Below are 21,381 nucleotides of genomic sequence, written 5' to 3'. Positions count from 1 at the left end.
AAAATCAAATAAAATAAGATGTGATATATATGGAACAGTGCCTGGCATCCAGTAAGACCATACTAAACATTATCTGGAATTAGTAATAAAAATGATGCATTTTCAAAAAAAACCTTCGAACATTGAATGTCTACTATGAAAAATTTCTATTTCCAAGTTACCATGGATATTTGTATAGCATAGTTTAAAAAGTTTTAAGTGTATTCTAAAATTTGCAATGGGCAATATTCTGGCAACTTCGTAACATTCAAACTAAAACTTTTATTTTACGTATTAGAAATTTTCCTACCTGTTGACGGTTACTTGTTCTATGTGAAAAGAAACAATGTTTAGAGGTTAAGTGTGTGAGCTTTGCTTTCTGATTACCTGCATTTCAATCTCAGCTCTAATTTGATACTTACTGGTTATTACTAGTTATATAACGTTAGGCACGCTACTTGATATTTATGTGCTTTAATTTCCTCATGTCTAAAATTGACATGATAATAACAGTAGTTATAAAATAGGGTTGCTAGGAAGACTAAATGAATTAACAAATATAAAATGTTTGGAATAATCCATAATACATATTAAGAAATTGATGGATGTCAGCTATTTCGATTCCAATAGCATCTAGAGCGGTGGTGGTGATGGAGGTGTCCTATCCTAACCCTTGGCATTTCCCTTTATTCCTACAACCCAATGCACATATCTTTGTGGTTTAGCTTACAGCAGTATAACAATGACATGAACATTACTGATCCATTTGAAGCACCTGTGCTAACTATAGAATACCTTTAGCAAGATATGTCACCATCAATGTAAATGAGACTTACTCTATACTTCAGGCAATGCTATTATATTTTCAGATTATTCCAAGTCATATTTTTAAAATGAGGATGCGTATGACTTGAAAGATGGAAGTCCTAACTGTTGTCAAAAATTAACCCTTTCTGTATACATCAAAAAAAAAGGAAATCAATATATCAAGGAGAGATATCAGCTCTCCCATGTTTACAGCAGCACTATTCACAATAGCCAACATATGGAATCAACCTAAGTGCTCATCAATGGATGAATGCAAAAAGAAAATGTGGTATATACACAAAGGAATGTTATTCATCCATAAAAAATAAAATCCTCTCATTTACGGCAACATAGATGGAACTGGAGGGCATTATGTTAAGTAAAATAAGCCAAGCATAGAAAGACAAATATCACATGTTCTCACTCATATTTGGGACCTTATGAGTGGATCTTGTGAAGGTAGAGAGTAGACTCATGGTTACCAGAGGTCAGGAAAAGGAGGGGGAGAGGAAAATAAATAGAAGTTGATTAATCGGTACAAATACACAGTTTGATAGAAGAAATAAGATCTAGTGTTTGATAGATCCATAGGGTAATAATAGGTTACAATAATCTATCACATATTCAAAGTAATTAGAAAATAACAATTTAAATGTTCCTAGCAAAAAGAAAAGACAAATATTTAAGGTGATCAATAACCCAATTACACTGATTTATCCATACAAATTATATGAGCATATTAAATTATCACATGTGCCCCCAAACTATGTACATCTATTCTGTATCAATAAATTCTTTTAAAATTAGTCCTTTGAGTCCTGAAATCTATTAAAGTACAAGTAAGCCTTTATTTTCACAAGTCTTTCTATTGTTATAAAATGTATTGCTTTATATACAAATCATCAAAAATTTTTAATCTTTTTTTATTGTTATACTTTAAGTTCTGGGGTACATGTGCAGAAAGTGCAGGTTTGTTACACAGGTATACACAAGCCATGGTGGTTTGCTGCACCCATCAACCCATCATCTTCATTAGCTATTTCTCCTAATGCTATCCCTCCTGTTGCTCTCCACCCCCAGCAGGCCCTCATGTGTGATGTCCCTCTCCCTCTGTCCATGTGTTCTCATTGTTCACCTCCCACTTATGAGTGAGAACATGCAGTGTTTGGTTTTCTTTTCTTGTATTAGTTTGCTGAGAATGATAGCTTCCAGCGTCATCCATGTCCCTCCTGCAAAGGACATGAACTCATCCTTTATTATGGCTATCTAGTATTCCATGGTGTATATGTCCCAGATTTTCCTTATTCAGTCTATCGTTGATGGGCATTTGGGTTGGTTCCCATCTTTGTTATTGTGAATAGTGCCACAATAAACATACAAGTGCATATGTCTTTATAGTAGAATGACTTATAATCTTTGGGTATATATCAAGTAATGGAATTGCTGGGTCAAATGGTATTTCTAGTTCTAGATCCTTGAGAAATTGCCACTCTGTCTTCCACAATGGTTGAACTAACTTCATTTGTTTATTTAATACTTACATAGTCTTAGGGCAATAAATTTTAATTCTAGTGTACTTTGCATTCCTTGTAAACATAATCTTAGTCAATTTTCTGAGAATAGACATTGTATTAGAGAGGGCAGGAGCAGAGACCAGGCTTAGCTCCACTAAAGAGAGTGAGCACATGGTGGGGGAGACAATTGCCTCGAGAGACACTATGAGTAGCAGGCCCCTGGATTCAGCCAATACCATTATGGGGGTTAGCTTTTCACTGGGCAGTGTCTATTCTTTCTGTCCTAAAGAAGCAGGTGCTGGCTGGGCACAGTATCTCATGCCTGTAATCCCAATACTTTGGGAGGCCAATGCAGGTGGATCACTTGAGGTCAGGAGTTTGAAACCAGCCTAGCCAATGTGGAAAAATCCTGTCTCTACTAAAAACACAAAAATCAGCCAGGCATGATGGCAGGCACCTATAATCCCAGCTACAGAGGCTGAGGCAGGAGAATCACTTAAATCCTGGAGGCAAAGGTTGCCATGAGCCAAGGTTGCACCACTGCACTCTAGCCTGGGCAACAGAGTGAGACTCTGTCTCAAAAGAAAAAAAAAAGCAAGTGCCGCAAGTGCTTAATTTTAGTCCCATCACACTTTCTAGGAACTGACAAATTGAGAACTTGAGAAACTTGGCTAGTGGCAAAGAAGGTGAAAGAGCTAAATTGTCCTCAAAGAAGGGTGTCAGCCCCTGGCTTTCATGATGGAGTTCACTGGGAATGAACTTAGAAACCAAGGGTTATAAAAGCACCTTGATACCTAAGTGATAAATGATCTACAGACCAGTCTTTCAAATTGGCAGGTATGAACCTCCTTGGAGGACAGGAGAGAAACTGAAGTAAACTATTGGAGCCTGTTTTTTTACTTCTCCTTTCTTCTTTATTGCTTGCCTTTTTGGTCCCCCTCTACACCAGGTATATTTAAACAATAAACATCTTCACGATAAGTTTGCATGGAAGCAATCCTCTCCACAAAAGTAACCCAATAATACCCTCCCTCAAAAGACCGAGATCCCCCTGATTTCCACAGTAATCCTCACAAACTGCCACATGTTAACATTTACTGGGGGTTTCTCAAATATGAAGTCATCATATCACACATTACATCTATAGGGTAAAAATTACATAATAGCCTTGAGAAATGTAATGGGAGAGACCAGTCAGAAGTGAACATAGTTCAAGAGACTCCCTTGGATTTGGCCTCTGAGAATTACCTTCAATTCTTTTTATAAGGATATATTTTACTTTTTTTTTCAACTTTTATTTTAGATTTAGAGGGTACATATGCATGTTTGTTACATAAGTACCCTGAGAGATGCTGAGGTTTGGAATACAAACGATTCAATTACCCAGATACTGAGCATAATACCCAATAGTGACTTTGTCAACCCATTTCCCCCTCCCCCTTCCCCAGCATAGTCCCCAGTGTCTACTGTTGCCATTTTATGACTAGAAATACCCAATGTTTAGCTCTCAATTATATGTGAGAACATGTAGTATTTGGTTTTCTTCTCCTGCATTAATTTGCTCATGTTAATGGCCTCCAGCTGCATCCATATTGCTGCAAAAGACGTGATTTCATTCTTTTTAAAGAATGTTTTGCCTATTCTTAACTAACAGAGTATGGGTGTCATCAAAATGAACGCTGTAAGTTACTATTCATCTCTACTTATGTGCCAATAAATTTTTTTAAAATCAATGTACTATCTTGACTTCCTTTCTACAAAAAGCCCATTACTAAAGTAATGCATCTGGACATTAGTTAATCATATTCCTCTATCTTTGCACCTCAGAAATATGAACTGACTGAATATACTATAAAAGACATCTTCTTCAAATGCTAATGAAATATATACTTTGGTTGAAACAAAAATGTATAAATAATTATGCTCTAATTTAAAAATTGTCCCTGCTACTAACCAGCCAACAGATCCCCAACAAATGACTCTAGAAGAACAGAAATAGAAGAATTAGCTTACATGCTATTACATAAACATTGAAAAGTCATATTGAGAATTATTTATAAACTGAATCCCAATGAAAAGGATTCTTTCTTAACTCTGAAAAATGCAAATGTAAAAGAACATAGAATTTTAGAATTAAGGAAAGTTTGTGCTCACCTAGCATAGTCCTTACATTCATCTAGATACCTCCCCCTCAGTGCTAGGAACAGATTCTGTCCTAGAGAAGTGCTTGATGACTACTTACTTAAATAAAATGGAGATCATTGAAAACATAAAACTTTTAGTTGAAGACAGCGTAAGTGACAGGCACATTCTATGATTTTCTTCCTCAATAGAGCTTTAAATAAAAAATTGTATTTAGTCTTTTAAGGCTTATTTTACCACCCTCTGATTACACACTATCATGGAGATGGTAAATAATTAATTGAAAGTGTTAATGTTAACAAAAGTTTGTCCCTTCTATAAATCAGTCAATTATGTTTAATTATGCAGATTTCTTATTGCTTCCTGCAGTGCCATGAAATTCCCAGCAAATTGACATATGGAGCCAACATATCAGAAAATCAATAGAGAAATATCTGCAATTGATACCTTGTCCTTAGAAATGCATCCTTGGTATACAAGGTGTTGAGCGTTGGGGAATTCTGGAAGAAGTGTTCCAGTTTTTGAGCTAAGCGAATATTTACGAGTGAAGCCACCCTATAATTTAGAAAAATGAAAACAAATACATCATTATCAACTATATGCTTCCAAAATACTATTCTAGTAAAATACAAATCCATAAAATTTCATTCTTCATCATCCTGCAAACCATGAGAGATTAGGAGATTTGAGTAGACTGCTTAGATTGCATAACTGAATAAACTAGACATGTCAGCCAAATGGCTTTCAAACCTTCAATAAATACTTTCATAGTTAGGATATTTTTCTTATCAGTTTGAATTTTAGTTTTGAATATTTGTCAGTTTTCACAACTTTAAAAGTTAAGTACACATTTGCTAATGGCATACATTTAGAAAGATCTGCCTTTGGAACTATTGAAATTATTTTATCTATAAGAGGATCAGGAATTGTCAAATTCAATCTCCTTCTTCACAAATTAAGTAAACGAGATGATTAAAAGTAAATTAATTTATTCAGTCTCAGAGGTAATTTCTAGTAGAATTTTTATTGGAGTCTGTCTTTTGATTCTCAAGCTAGTTCACTGGACTCTTCCACATCAAGGTTCCTCTACCCTAAATTCAGGCGTGTGTTGTTCTTTCACATCTCTTGGGGAAAGCATACCTCTAGCCATTTTCAGAAAATTAGAAAAGTGACAAATAACTTATGCTGCTACTGTGCTGGTATACTTACAAGAAACCCATATGGAAAGAACAAATGCATATTCACGACAGAACTGGAGCCTCAGCAAATCTGTCTCCCAGGCCATAACTGATTATTTCTCCACTCCAAACAAAATTTTAGCAAACCGGGTTGTAATCAAAAGTTTGGAGAAATAATGAAATTATGAATATAATAAAGGACACAAAGTGTCCCTGACAAGGGAAAAGTTTTGTTCTTTCTCACAATTTTCTCACCTTTATTTCTAGACTGCATTTCTTTGTTTATTGCTGTCACATTAGAGATGTTTAGTAGACAAAAACTTAAGTGCTGTCATAGATAGGTTGGGTTCCCATCCTGTCTCTTGTAATGGTAGAGCCAAAGGAATTGGGAGGACTTTTGAGTCCTTAAACACCAGATATTTTAGAAGCCCTGATTTCATGTTGACTTGTTTAATAAAAGATTTAACAAGTTTTATATTTAAAATATAATAGAAATTCATTTTTTAAAATTAGATTTAAATGTTTAGCTTTATTAATCTCTTTTCAAATATAGTTATTCTTAATTTGTTTTAATTAATTACTATTACTTAATAATTATCATAAACTTATATAATCACACAGTTAATCCCAATCCACTCTATTTGTTAATGTATCTTAATTTAAGAAATGCTTCAAAGACTTTTGATGCTTTGGGCTTTCCATTTATGAATACCAATTATCGTTGCACTGTCAAAGAATATCAATAAATAGAAGGAAAAAACGTAGATTACAAGAAAATAAATAATTTAATCTTTAGAGGAAGGAAGTTATATGACAAAATGTTAGAAAACTAACATTTATTGGATAAGCATAATAAAAATTTACTTAAATCTTAATTTTAGAAAGGTTTGTACTTTTCACATATTTTTTTTCTCTTGTGTGGAAAGTCATATTTATTTTTCCCAACATGTGATTTGGTGATATGTGAAAAGGGAAACAAAGAAATATAAACCCCCCAAAATGACAATACACAGTATTATATTAAATTGAACTTAGGAATAAAGGCATAGTCTTATTTCCATTAAAAATATATAATTAGTAATCAAAAATCTTTTTACAAAGAAAAAATAGGCTCAAAATATTTTAACAAGTGACCTTTTATCAAGCATTCAGGAAACAGACAATTTCACACTTAATAGATCTTTTTCTGATGATAGCAAAAAAGGATAGCTTTCCAATTCACTTGAAAACATGTATGTCAAAACTAAACAAGAACAGAAAAAGAAAAATTATATTTCAATCTCACTTATCACTACACTTAAAACAGTATTAAACAAAATACTAACAAACAAAATTCAGTAGTGTATAAGTATGCTCATACACAAGTTAGGTTTAAATTCATTGTATTAACAACAAATAGAGAAAAATGTTGTATATTATACAATCATTTCAACTGATGCAGAAAAAAGTTTGTTTAAAATGTAACTATCATTCATTACTCTGTGTGTGTGTGTCTGTGTGTGTGTGTGTGTAAACTAGAAATAGAGGAAACCTTAATTATTATACAAAGACTAGCTATCAGAAGCCCACAACAAATGTCTTACTTAATGGTCAAATACTATAAAAAATCCCTTGAAAATTACAAACAAGATAAAGTTGACTGCTGTCACCTTTTTTACTCAACACTATACCAGTTTGTATAGCCAGAATAATAATGAACTCAAAAAATAATAAAAGGTTAAGTACTGAAAAGGAAGAGACAATATTAGCATTATTTGCTACTGATGTAATTGATTTTATTAAAAACCTAAAACAAATTACACAAAAATTATAATTAACAATAAAGTTTTTTTAGCAAAATTGCTGAATACAACATCAATTTAAAAGTCAATTGCAACAATATGAATAAAACTGGAAAACATTATGGTAAGTGAAATAGGCCAGAAACAGAAAGACAAATATCACATGTTCTCACTCATATACAGGAGATTAAAAAAATTGATCACATGAAGTTAGAGAATAGAATAGTAGTTACAAGATGCTGGGAAGTGTAGTGGCTAATGGGGAATAATGAGGAGTTGATTTTTGGCAATTATTTTTCATGTAAATGAATCAAATTCTCCAATCAAAAGATAGATATTGGCAGAATAAAGTTAGACAAAATAGCCTCTAAATTTTAAAAAATCATATGAGAGACAAAGAAGGACATTATATATTAATAAAAATTCAATAAAGCAAAAAAGATCTAACAATCATAATCCTTTATGTACCTAATAACAGATAGGTACAGGTAACAGATAATAACAGATAATCAAAATATGTGAAGAAAATTTGGCAAAATTAAAGGGAGAAATGAAAAGTTTCACAGTAATATTGAAGACTTCAATACCTCATTCTCAATAATGGACAGAACAACCAGACAGAAGATAAGTAAGAATATAGAGGATATAATGGCACAATAAACCAACTAGATTGATTAAACATATGCAGAATACTCTACCCAACAACATAATACACATTCTTCTCAAGGGCACATGGGACATCTTCCAGGATAGACCATATACTAGGCCACAAGCTAAGTATCAGTGAATTCAAAAAGATAGATGTCAAACAATGTATCTTCTTCAACCAACAAAGGATGAACTTGGAAATAAATAATAGCAAAAAACTGGAAAATTTACAAATTTGTGGTAATTAACACACTTAAAGAAATGCCCCAGAGTTGGCTTCACCAGTGAATTCTACTAAACATTTAAAGAGGAACTAACATCAATACATCTCAAAGTTTTCCAAGGAATTGAAGAGGAAGTACTTCGTAACTTATTCTATGAGACCAATAATGAACTGATACCAAAGTTTGACAGAGACATTGTAAGACAAGAAAACTACAGATCAATATCCATTATGAACTTTTATGCAAAAAGTCTCCACAAAATATTAGTAAGCCAAATTCTGCACCATAATAATAGAATTATACATCAAAGTGAGATTTATTTCTGGAATGCAAGGATAGTTCAATATATGAAAATCAATAAATGTGTTATACATCACATTTATGGAATTTAAAAAATGATAATCTCATTAGATACAGAAAGAGAACTTGAAAAAATTTCACATCCTTTCATTATAATAATACTCAACAAAGTAGCCATATAGGAAAACCACCTCAACATAATAAAATTGTTTATGAAAAACCCATACTTCATATGAGTTTTTCAAACAACCCAAAAGTTGTTTATGAAAAACATCATACTTAATGGTAAAAGACTGAAAGATTTTCCTCTGAGATCAGGAACAAAGCAAGGATGTTTGCTCTCATCACTTCTACTCAACATGGTACTGGAAGTCTTAGCCACAGTAGTTAGGCAAAAAGAAAGGCATCCAAAATGAAAAGAAGGCATCCAAAACAAACAAAAAAAAGAAGTAAAAAAATCTCTGTTCACAGATGATATAATCATATATGTACAAAACCCTAAAAATTACACACACACACACACACACAAACTAATAAATGGATTCAACAAAGTAGCAGGATTCAAAGCCAGCATGCAAAAATTAGTTGCAATTCTATTCACTAATAATAAACAGCCTGAAAAGAAAATTAAGAAAACAATTTCATCTACAATAGCATCAAAAAGAATAAAATACTTAAAAACTAATTTAACCAAGGAAGTGAAAGACTTGTACAATAAAAACTACAAAAAAAGAGCTGAAAGAAATAAAAAAGACATAAATAAATAAAAAGGCATTCTATACTCGTGGATTAGAATTAATATTTAAGATAGCAATACTGCCTAGAGTGATACAATGCAAAATCCTAGTGACAGTTTTTCAGAAACAGAAAAATCCGTTCTAAAAATCTCTATGGAATCTCAAGGGACCCTAGGTAGCCAAACAATCTTGAAAAAGAAGACCAAAGTCATAGAAGACTTCCTGATTTCAAATGTACTATAAGTTTGTAGTAATCAAAATAATGTGGTCCTGTCGTGAAGACAGACACAGAGACCAATGCAATGGAACAGAGAGGCTAGTAATAAACCCTTACACATATGGTAAAATAATTTTTGATAGGGGTGCCAAAACCATTCAATAGGGAAAGGACAGTCCTATAAGCAAAAGTGCTGTGAAAACTGGATGTCCACATTCAAAGGAATAAAGTCAGATCTTTACCTAACACCATATATAGAAATTAACCCAAAATGAATCAAATATCTATGTAGGAGCTAAAACTATAAAAATTTTGGAAGGAAACATAGAGTAAAAGATTCATGACATGTGATTTGGCAAAACATTTTTATATGTGTCACTAAAACACAGGCAACAACAAAACATAGACAAATTGTACTTCACAAAAATGAAACACTTTTGTTCATAAGTTATATATATATATATATATATATAACTGTATATGACACTATGATCAGAGTAGAAAGGCAATATACGGAATGAGAGAAAATATTTGCAAATCATGTTTCATAAGGGATTAATATGCAGAATATATTGAGAACTCCTAAAACTTAAAACATAAAAATAAACAATATGATTCATAATGGGCAAAGGACTTGATATACACTTCTACAAAGAAAATATATGAATGGCTAGCAAATTCATTAAAAGATGCTCAATGTTACAATAATTAAGGAAATGTAAATCAAACTCTAAATGAGATACCACATCACACCCACTGGGATGGCTGCTATAAACACATAAACACATACAAACACACACAGCAAAAATAACAAGTGTTGTCAAGGATGTGAAAAAATTGGAATCCTTGTTCATTGTCGGTGAAAATGTAAAATAGCACAGCTGCTATATAAAACAGTTTTGTAGCTCCCCCCAAATTAAAAATAGAATTACTATATAACCCAGTAATTCTACTTCTGGGTATATACCTAAAAGAATTATAGCAGGATCTCAAGGAGATATTTGTACATCCACATTGACAGCAGCATCAGTCACTATAGCTTAAACGTAGAAGCAACACACATGTCCATCAACAGATGACTGGATTAGCAAAATGTGGTACTGTATATACACATATGATGAAATATCATTCAGCCTTAAAAGGGAAGAATGTTCTGACATATGGTACTACATGGATGAACCTTGTGGGCATTATGGTAAATGAAATAAGTCAGTCACCAGAAGACAAATACTGTATGGTTCCACTTAAAGAGAAACTTAAAGTAGTAAAAATCAGAGACAGAAAGTAGAACGGTAGTGACCAGGGACTTGGTAGAAGGAAGATGGAGAGTTATTGTTCAATGAATATAGAGTTTCAGTCTTGCAAGATGAAAGAGTTCTGAGAGTGGATGGTGGTGATGGTTACACAATGATACCAATGTACTTAATACTACAAAACTGGCACCCTCAAAAATGACTGAGATAGTATATTTTATACGTAGTTTACCACAATAAAAAATAAAAACAAAAACCAATTACAAATGAAATGACTCAAATGTTCAGAGCAACTTGATGCTTTCAAAGTAATTTATAGAGAATATTGTTATAATCTTATAATATGCACATATTTTTAAAAAGATATAAAAAGTACTAACTGTAAAATAAAAAAATTATCTTCAATAAAAGATACAATAGAGTACTGAGTCATGCCACTAACAGGAAGAAGTTATTTACAACACATAACTTACAGAATATTTGTATCCAGAATACATAAAAAATCTCTTAAGCATTAAAATTTCAAAAGAAAAAATTATATGATCTGAACAAACATCTCACGGAAGAGAATTGGCCAGTAAAAATCCAAAAATATATTCTAGCTCATTGGTTGTTAAAAACAATTTTCAAATAAAAACCAGACACCACTTTACACCCACAAGACTGGCAAAAACTAAAACGTCATTTAATACCAAGCATAAGAATAACGTACAAAAGTAACTATCACACACAGCTGGAGAGACAGAAGTTGATACAACCACTTGGGAAAATAATTTTGCCTTTACTAGTAAAGTTAAAGATGAGTATATTTTAGAACCTGGAATTCGACTCCTACAGATGTGTACCTGGAGAATTGTTTGTGTCAATATTGTTTTTTCAGGCAAAAAAAAAAAAAATCCCATCCACAATGGAATGAATAAATGCATGGTGATAGTTTCCTACAAGGGAATATTATACTGCAGTACAAATAAATTAGAACTTCATGTATCAGCATTAAAGAATCACAAAACCTAACATTGAATGAAAACAGAAAGTCACAGGGAAAACAAGGAACCTATTTTTACGTAGAATACAACTGGGAAAATAATAAACAATACATTGTTGAGAGATTTATTTGTAAGTGGTAAACTTTAGGGAAAAAACAGTGAGTAACACCATATTGAAGAGAGTGGTAACTTTTGATGAGTGGGAATGAAAAAGTGATTGAAGTGGGTGCACAGTGGAATTCTCTCTTTTAAGTTATGAGAAAGGGCTTGAGTTTTCATTGTATGATTATTTAAAAAATTCTATGCGTGTGCTGTGTGTTTGAGAGGGTATGAGTGTTGTGAATAATACATTTCTCAGTAAAAAATGTTAGCATGCTAAAGAAACACATATTAAGAAAAAAGTATATCACTTTTATTTGAATACCTTTTAAAAATTCTCATATTGGTAAATAATAATTTTGGGTAATCAAAGCTAGCAATACGTGCAACATCAAGAGGCAAAAGAGCCAAAAAAAACCTTAAAATTAATTTTGTTTCATATATGTTAGCAACTGGGTACAAAGATGATATAAGTTGCATAAATCAAACAATATCCAGTAAGTGTAACACAAAAAGACAGGAAGGAGTGATCATCTTTAAAATAGTAAAATGTACTCATTTTAATTCCACTAATATGTTTGCTATTACGATTGTACTGAAAGAGGTGTCAGATCATAAGCCAGCTACAGAGGTCTGGGTTTGTTTTGTTTTTTTTCCTTCCTTGACTGATGACTTTGGTACTCTTGGGTGAACTATTAAGAGTCGTATTTCTAAAAGAAAACAAGAAGGACCCTACAGAAAAGAAACAAATATGACTAGAAAGCAAGAGGGTCTGATTTATGAGGAAAGATTAAAGGAGTTAAGCTGCACAGGTTGGCTAAGTGATGACAAAGGAGAGTATGATAACAGTCTACAAATATTTGAAAAGCATATACCAAGGAGAGAGGATTTGATATTAATCTTAGTACAAAGTTGTTCAACAGACTGTGAATAGTTTATGTTAAGGAGAAGAAAACTCAGGCTATCAAGGAAACTTCCTGGTAGAAATGCATGAAATCAATGGACCTATTCCCCAAGAAATAATGTCAACTTCATTAGCTGCTTGAAACAAAAATTTGGCCCACACTAGAAGATCCACGGGAAAAGAAAAGCTTTCTTTGATGGGGAGAAAATATTATAATTAAGTTTTGTTCCTTTGTTTTATTCCTGTGAATTAACAGATTCTCAGACAATCTCTAAGACATTTCTGAAATTTAAACCACTTCATTTATGAATAAGACATTTAAAACAACGAAAATTATTTCTACTAAGTAGTAACTGCTCTTACTGCCCTTTTCCTGTTTTTTTTTTTTTTATTTTGCTTTTGTTGGTGGTGGTTTTGTTTGCTTTTATATTTTGAACTATTTAAAACTTTTTAAGATATATAGAGAAAAAAATAATAAATATCCACTTGCCAACCTGATTAATGCATGAGACACTTCCAATACTAAAGCAGCCTTGCCTAATCTTTTTCCCTTCTTCCCCAACAGGAAATAATGTTCTGGGCTTGGTGTAGATTGTTTCTACTCAAACATTCAAAAATTTACCTACTATGTAAATGTTCTTAATATTATACTGTTCTTTAAAACTGGTATCTTTACAGTATGTATCCTACTTTCAATGTACTTTTTTCACTCAACTTCAGGTTTTTGAGATGACCTTAATTTGATTTTTTTTTTTTTTTTGACACAGAGTCTTGCTCTGTCTCCCAGGCTGGAGTACAATGGTGCAATCTTGGTTCACTGCAACCTCTGCCTCCAGGGTTCAAGCGATTCTCCTGCCTCAGCCTCCTGTGTATCTGGGATTACAGGCGCTTGCCACCATGCCCAGATAATTTTTGTATTTTTTATTAGAGATAGAGTTTTGCCATGTTGGCCAAGCTGGTCTCGAACTCCTGACCTCAGGTGATCCACCTGCCTTGGCCACCCAAAGAGCTGGAATTACACGGATGAGCCACCACATCTGCCCCTAATTTGATTATTAGAACCATTGTTCATTTGCTCGTACCCAAAGCAGTATAGCACTCCACTGTATAAATGTATAAAAACTTATTTCCCGTTATATCATAATAAACATTTAGATTATTTTTGCGTATTCTGCAATTATAAACATGTTGCAGTGAACATCCTCAAACACACCTTCTTATGCACAATGTGAAGGTTTCTTTAGAAATGCAGTCATAAAGTGTATAAATCTTCAACTTCACTAGATATTGTCCCTTCTACTCTATATGAGAGTTCCTTTGGTCCATATTCCTTTCAACAATGTGTCTTTAGACATTTTAACTCTTGCCAACATAATATTTGTGAGACAATTATACATTAAGGTTTTAATTTTCATTTCCCTCACTAATATTTAGATTGAGCACTTTTTATTGGCAAGGAATGGTACTCAACATATATGACAGACACTGGTCAACCACAATACCAACTAGCACTATTATTCATCCTTTGTTTACCCTGAATTAATTGCTTGTTCATATAATTTGCTATATTTCTGCTGGGCTGTCTTTTTATTATCGACTTGAATTCTATACATAATCTATATCAGTGCTGTCCAATAGAACTTTCTGTTACGATGGAAATGTTCTGTATCTTTCCTGTCCAATGCAGTAGCCACTAGTCACATATGACTCTTAAGCACTTGGTAGCTAATGTGACTGAGAACCTAAATTTTTTATTTTACTTGTCACATGTGGCTAGTGGCTACCATATTTTACAACATAGTTATAGATATTAATTCTCTGTCATACAGTACTTCTCAACTTACAATGGGGTCACATCCCAATAAAACCATTACAATTGGAAAATATTATAGGTCAAAAATTCATTTAATACACCTAACTCACTGAACATTATAGCTTAGCCTAGCCTACCTTAAAAGTTCTTGGGACATTTACAGTAGGGCAAAATCACCTAACACAAAGCTTATTTTATAATGAAGTATTAAATAACTCAGGTAATTTATTAAATACTGTATTGAAAGTGAGAAGCAGAATGGTTGTATAGGTCCTCAGAGAACAGTCTATACTAAATGCATATCTCTTTCACACCATCTTAAAGTCAAAAAATTGTAAGTCAAACCATTTTAAGCCAGGGACCATTTGCATATAATTTATAAATATCCAGTTATGTTTTACATATTTTACATATATTTGCTTTTGTGTCCTTTTTTTATTGCATTTTAGGTTTTGGGGTACATGTGAAGAACATGCAAGATAGTTGCATAGGTACACACGTGGCTGTGTGATTTCTTGCCTTCCTCCCCTTCAACCATATCTGGCATTTCTCCCCATGCTATCTCTCCCCAACTCCCCCCCGCCGCTGTCCCTCCCCTATTCCCCCCAATAGACCCCAGTGTGTAGTGCTCCCCTCCCTGTGTCCATGTGTTCTCATTGTTCATCACCCACCTATGAGTGAGAACATGCGGTTTTGATTTTCCATTCTTGTGTTAGTTTCATAATTAACATTTCTCTATGTTATTAACAGAGCCTTTTAATAAATAATATTTAGCCACACAAAAGTACAATAAATTATGATACGATTTCTTTGATATTAGTCACTCAGGTTACATACAGCTTCTTACTATAATCAATAAAAATTTTATGCATAATTTTCTGTCTGCATTTTCTATGTTTATTTCACTATGAAATATTTCATACTATTTCACTATAATTTCATAGTATTTCACTATGAAATATTTCATAGTGAAACAAAAATAGATTCAAGGCTAGGCGCGGTGGCTTACACCTATAATCTCAGCATTTTGGAAGGCTGAGGTGGGCAGATCACCTGAGGTCAGTAGTTCAAAAACAACCGGGCCAACACGGCAAAACCCCGTCTCTACGAAAAATACAAATATTAACCAGCTATGGTAGCACACTCCTATAATCCCAGCTACTCAGTAGGCTGAGGCATGAGAATCATTTGAACCCCTGAGGTGCAGATTGCAATGAGCCAAGATCACACCACTGCACTCCAACCTGGGCAACAGAGCAAGACTCCATCTCAAAAAAAAAGAGAGAGAAAAAAAAGATTCATACAAAATACATACAAAGGTAGAATTAGTAGGAAAAAGGTATAAATACTTTACTCTTGATGCAGATCTTCCAACCATTTTCCAAAAATTCATTCTGCCTTCAGTAAGATATGAATTTATCTCATCCTACCTTCACCAACTTCACAATAATTTTTAAATATTTGACAGTTTCATATCATAAAATGTTATCTTAATTTTTGTTTATTTGGTAGTCCTTTTTTCATGCATCCATTAGCTTTTTCTTTCTCATGTGAATCATCTATTCACATCTTCTACTACTTATTGTGGTCTTCACATTTTTTGTATAAATTATAGGATTTTTATGTACTATGGATATGATTTTATTGTCATATTTGCCGAAGATATTTACCCCAGTTCTTCATTTGACTTCAAATTTTATGTATGATGCTTTTGATATGAAGAAGTTTCCAAGGTCTATGTTTTTCTCTTTTCTATGAAATTTCTTAAACTGCTTTTATGCTTAGAAAGTGAATAATGCCTTCCAGAAGTGGGGTAGATAAATATATTTCCTCCTAGGTATTCTTTTTATATTTAATTGTTTATATGAAATTCACGTAAGTTGTGAGATATGGATTTTTTTTTTAAATAGTCCATTTTTCTAACATTATCCCCCGAAGATTTTTATTTATATGGTACTCCACCTTCCTCCAAAAAGGACACGAAATAACATTTTCTTCCTTCACTTGTTGTAAGATCTCTTTGGTTATACACTAAATCCTTATATATGATAGATCTTTTGTCAGATTACTCTGCTGCAGATTTGTTCTATCTAAAGTTGAGTCAGTATCACAATGTAATAATATTTTGATATCTGTCAGACAAATCCCCTTTTCACTCTTCTTGTTTACATTTCTCTTAACTATTACTTCCTGTATATTCTTCTAGATTAAGCTCATAACCATATTCATCTCTGAAAATTAATTACCCACTCAAATTTTCATTAGAATATAAAATATCTAAATTAATTCAGGAAGAATTGGAATATTTATAATATGTAGCATTCCTATCTAGGCATGTGGTATGTCATTTCATTTGTAATATTTTTTATACCTGTTTTTTTTTTCCAAATAGGCAGTATGCTTCTCTTATTATAACTGTTCCCGAATATTTTGCATCTCTTTTGGTTTATGCCATTTGAATTTTACAAACTTCTACCTTTCTTGTCTTCCACAAGATTGTTTTTACCTATCTCAATAAATCTGTGAGAAAATTAAGTGCTACAGAAAATGATTTGAACAACCATTTTGTAAATACTCTAAAGGACAGTGATTAACCAATACCATTCTAAATACTCATGCATAAAATAATTTATTCCTTATATTCAGTGGGTGCCTTAGGGGATTAGGGTTACATTCTCTCTGGGAAATCTAGTTGAGAATAGCTAGGAGTTTCTTTTAAGTTCCTCAAACTCCTACTTTCTTTCCATAATTTTTGCCACAGCATATGACCTATACTCCCATTCCTGAGAGAAACACAAAACTACCAAACAGAAGCCACCTCGACTTCCTGCCACAGAAATCTACAAGCCTACTTGCATCTGAACTTACCCTTTTCTCTTTCTAGTTTTGGTGGAAGAACTGTTCCTTTTCTCTTGGGCCAGTTCCTCTACTCTGACCTCCTCAGTGACCTTGTGCTCTCAACTTTCCCCTCTTTAATATTTTCAGTCTTCACTCTTTACTGAATCTGTTTTATTAGCATTAGACATGAGTCTAATCACCCTTCAAAACTAAATTCCGAAAAATTAACTGGGTGTGGTGGTGTGTGCCTGTAGTCCCAGCTCCTGGGAAGCTGAGGTGGGAGGATCACTTGAACCTGGGAGGTTGAGGCTGCAGTGAGTCAAGACTGTGCCACTGCACTCCTGCCTGGATGACAGAGTGACACCCTGTCTCAAAACAAAAACAAAACCCCAATTCCCAAGTCTTTTTCCAACTATCACCCTGAACTTGACTAAATGTTCTACATTCATTGCCACTTTCTACTCATTTCACACATCAAACCCCAGCTCACCACTGAAAAGGCTCTCCCTGAAGTCGTTAGTTAATCCCATTTAACTAATTCCATGGATCCTTTCCAATCCTTATCTTGATGACCTTTCAGCACCATTTGAGCATTCCCTTCAGTAGGGAGCATTTCTTTCTCCTAACTCCCATGACACTATATTCTCCTCCTTCTCTTCTTACCTCTCTAGATTCTCCTCTGTTATTTCACTGACTCTCTTCCTCTCTCTCTTTTCACAGCTCTTTTTTGGTAACCTCTTGTCTTCTTATTCATTTTCTCCCTAGGTATTTGTATCTACTACCATGGCTTCAGTCACCATCAGACTAAATCTTGAAGTCTTCTTTTCCAATCACATATATCTAATTGCCCACTTCAAATTTCTGTTAAGTGTTTCACAAACACATCAAATATGACAAGTCCCAAATTGAACCCATTGTCTTTTCACTCTTTCTACATGCTTCTCCTTCAATATTTCCCAACTAAAATCAGTTACTTCTCTCCATCCTGAGGGTTATTATTCTAGTCCAGATCTTCTCTTATACAGACTATCCAGATAGCCTCCAGTGGAGCTACCAGCTTCTGCCTTACACTCTTCTAAAATATTCTCCATATCATGGTCAGAACAAGTTTTATAAAACACAGGTCTGATGGCATAATTCCTCTTTAGTGGCTTCTGTTACAGAATTCCTAACCTAATGAGACTACACACAATCTAGCCTCTACTCTCTATCTCATTCTACACTAGAGCTATGCATAATTTTTTCTTATTTTTTTCTAGAACATGATGCACCTCTTTCTTGCCTTCACATATGCCAGTGGCTGACATTTGGCAATGCCAGAGACATTTTTGGTTGTCACGACAAGGGAGTGGGGGTCTCCTACTAGAATCTAACGGGTAGAGGCCAGAGAAGTTGTGATGCTACTAAGCATCCTACAATGTACTTGAAAGGTTCCATAAACATTATTATCTGAACCAAAATTTTCATAGTATGGAGGCTGAGAAACCATGACCTATGCTATTCCATCTGTCTTGACAACTCATCTTCCCTCTTCCCCTACTCCACTCCTCCTCCAAACTGTGACCATATTCTCAGTTATTTCCTTAATACCACTTCTTATGAAGAATGTCCTTAACCCCCTAAACCTAATTACCCCATGACACCCTTTAGAACTTCTTATAATTACTTATTCAAGGTATGCTTTCCTGCAATACTGTAAAGCTCTGGAAGGGCAGGACCAAATCTATTCATTCACCATTTTGTCCCCTATTACCTGTAATACCATATATCTGTTAGATAATATCTTGACCATGAGTTTAAAAAAAATTGAATCTTACTCTGACTTCTTAAAAAAGCAAATACATCTCTCAACCTTGTTTTTCTTAGCTATAAATATGCTGATACCGTAATACCTCACAGTTATGAATGTTCAGATGAACTGACATGTATGAAGATTTGCACTGAAAGTCTCGTGTCTGAGCACACCAACGATGGTTATTCACCCTAAATATAATTTTTTTTCGAGACAGGGTCTCACTCTGTTGCCTAGGTGGCAAAATCATGGCTCACTTCAACCTTCCTACCTCTTGGGCTCAAGTGATTCTGCTGCCTCAGCTTCCTACATAGCTGGGATTATCTGAATAATGCATCACGATGCCCAACTAATTTTTCGTATTTTTAGTAGAGATAGGTTTTTCTACATTGGCCAGGCTGTTCTCGAAGTCCTGGCCTCAAGTGATCCACCCACCTCAGCCTCCCAAAGAAAATAATTTTTTTAATTTCAATTTTGCTATAAAAATATTTTATTATCATTTTAAAAGTATTTAGAGTAGTTCTGAGCCTTTATAAAACTCTTAGTTGTGTTAATTCCTATAATCATTGAAGTAATGATACACTATTATTGCCTTCAGGTATTCACAGAAAATGGTTAGACTTAACCAGGATGTTATATTTTATTTTTATTTTACTAACAAAATCTATGACAGTATTTGTAGTGTCCTCTTCTAAGGAGGAAAAAGTAGACTTGAGAAATATTTTTCTTTTATTCCATGAAATGAGGCTTGTCATTTATTGGCTGAGGGCTTGCTAATACCACCAGCCTCATCAAACTAGTAGAAAGAACACCTGAGAGAAATTACTTAAATTCCCTATTGACATAAACTTTGCTCAACCAAAGTATATTTCTAAGTCACCATTTTTGCAGTTTCACAATTGTTTACCTAATAAAGAGCTATCATTTCATTGATAAAAAGAGCAATCTGGAGGATTTTTATTATGTAATTAGCTATTAACTGTATTAAAAGCACTGATAGAAAGAAATTGGCCATTTAGAGGGTTGGGGACCTCATATTATTTTTTAAGATAATATGCTTGGATCATTTCACCAAACTAATGGAGTTACACTTTACCTCAGGTCCAGATTTACTACACAACACATTGTCATGTGCGCTTAGCTCAGCAGCGCCTCTTCTTAATGATTAGTTAACTTGATGATAATGAGGGCCTTATCATGTGTCTAATTAGCCATGCAGTCCCTAATGGTAGTCTAACTCATTTAGATAAAATCTGTTCTTGAAGGAGGGGGTGGAGAGGAAGCTTAAGGAGAAAGATTATAATGTGTACGTGTGTGTGTGTGTGTGTGTGTGTGTGTGTGTGTGTGTGTGTATGTACACACAGTAGTAAAACAAACCATAGTGTAGCATAGCATTTGGGCTCCTTGAAAACTAGTAAATGTTTTGTCTAAATGGATACAGTCCAAAGACCAATTCTTTCCATATCCTCAGCTTAAGCTCTTTGTTTAAGTGAAAGTTTTTTGATCAATGACAGTCTTTTTGTTTTTTACAATCTTGTATCTGGTATTAGGTAAAGATAACTAAAAATGTATCACTCCTAAGTTTACCGAAAGCTGTTTGATAAATCCTTGCCAAGATTCATTTGTTGTCCCAAATCTAATTGAGCTGTATCCATAGTCCTCAGTTAGTCAAGGGATTCCTAATAAATAACATTTATTTCTACATTTGCCAAAGGGAATAATTAACATGTATTGCTCAGTTTGTAAGACATATTATAGCAGATGTAAAAAGAGATGAAAAGAATTCTTACCTCATTCTTTAGCTTGCTTCCAGAAAACCTTAAAAAAAATTAGCACATTTTCCATTAGTTCAAACAAAATTACACTTATAGCATTCAATGCTATATAGACAACCTAAAGAAGCAGTAATTTCATACCATGACTAGGGAAATTATCTGGAGAAATTTGCTTTTTTTAAAGAACTCAATCATCTCTCTCAACTTACTAAAAAAATTTTTTTCTTTAGGAAAAAAGTAAAATGAAGAGTATTTAAAGAAATCAGGTGAGATTTAAGACAAGCAAAGGACACTCACTATTAAACATTTGTGTGTGTTCTAGTCTATATTTACATTTTATAGTGGGGTGATGGCTAGCAAGCAGCCTTATATTCCTTGTAATATCTAAATTTAT

At 33.5% G+C, this 21,381-nt stretch overlaps 1 protein-coding gene across 1 annotated transcript in view; it reads right to left on the bottom strand.

Moving 5' to 3' along the window:
* Positions 1-21,381, bottom strand: part of RFX6 (regulatory factor X6) — a 58,182-nt gene that overhangs the window by 18,530 nt on the left and 18,271 nt on the right. The window contains exons 6-7 of the mRNA XM_002746899.6: positions 21,003-21,030; positions 4,890-4,997 (exon numbers count right to left, since the gene is read on the bottom strand). Coding sequence (XP_002746945.3) covers positions 4,890-4,997; positions 21,003-21,030 — 136 coding nt within the window. The remainder of the gene's footprint in view (positions 1-4,889; positions 4,998-21,002; positions 21,031-21,381) is intronic.

The sequence above is a fragment of the Callithrix jacchus genome, chromosome 4, assembly GCF_049354715.1.
Source record: "Callithrix jacchus isolate 240 chromosome 4, calJac240_pri, whole genome shotgun sequence".
NCBI lineage: Eukaryota > Metazoa > Chordata > Mammalia > Primates > Cebidae > Callithrix > Callithrix jacchus.
Note: the sequence above shows the minus strand (reverse complement) of the source record. Positions and strands in the feature narration are given on the sequence as shown.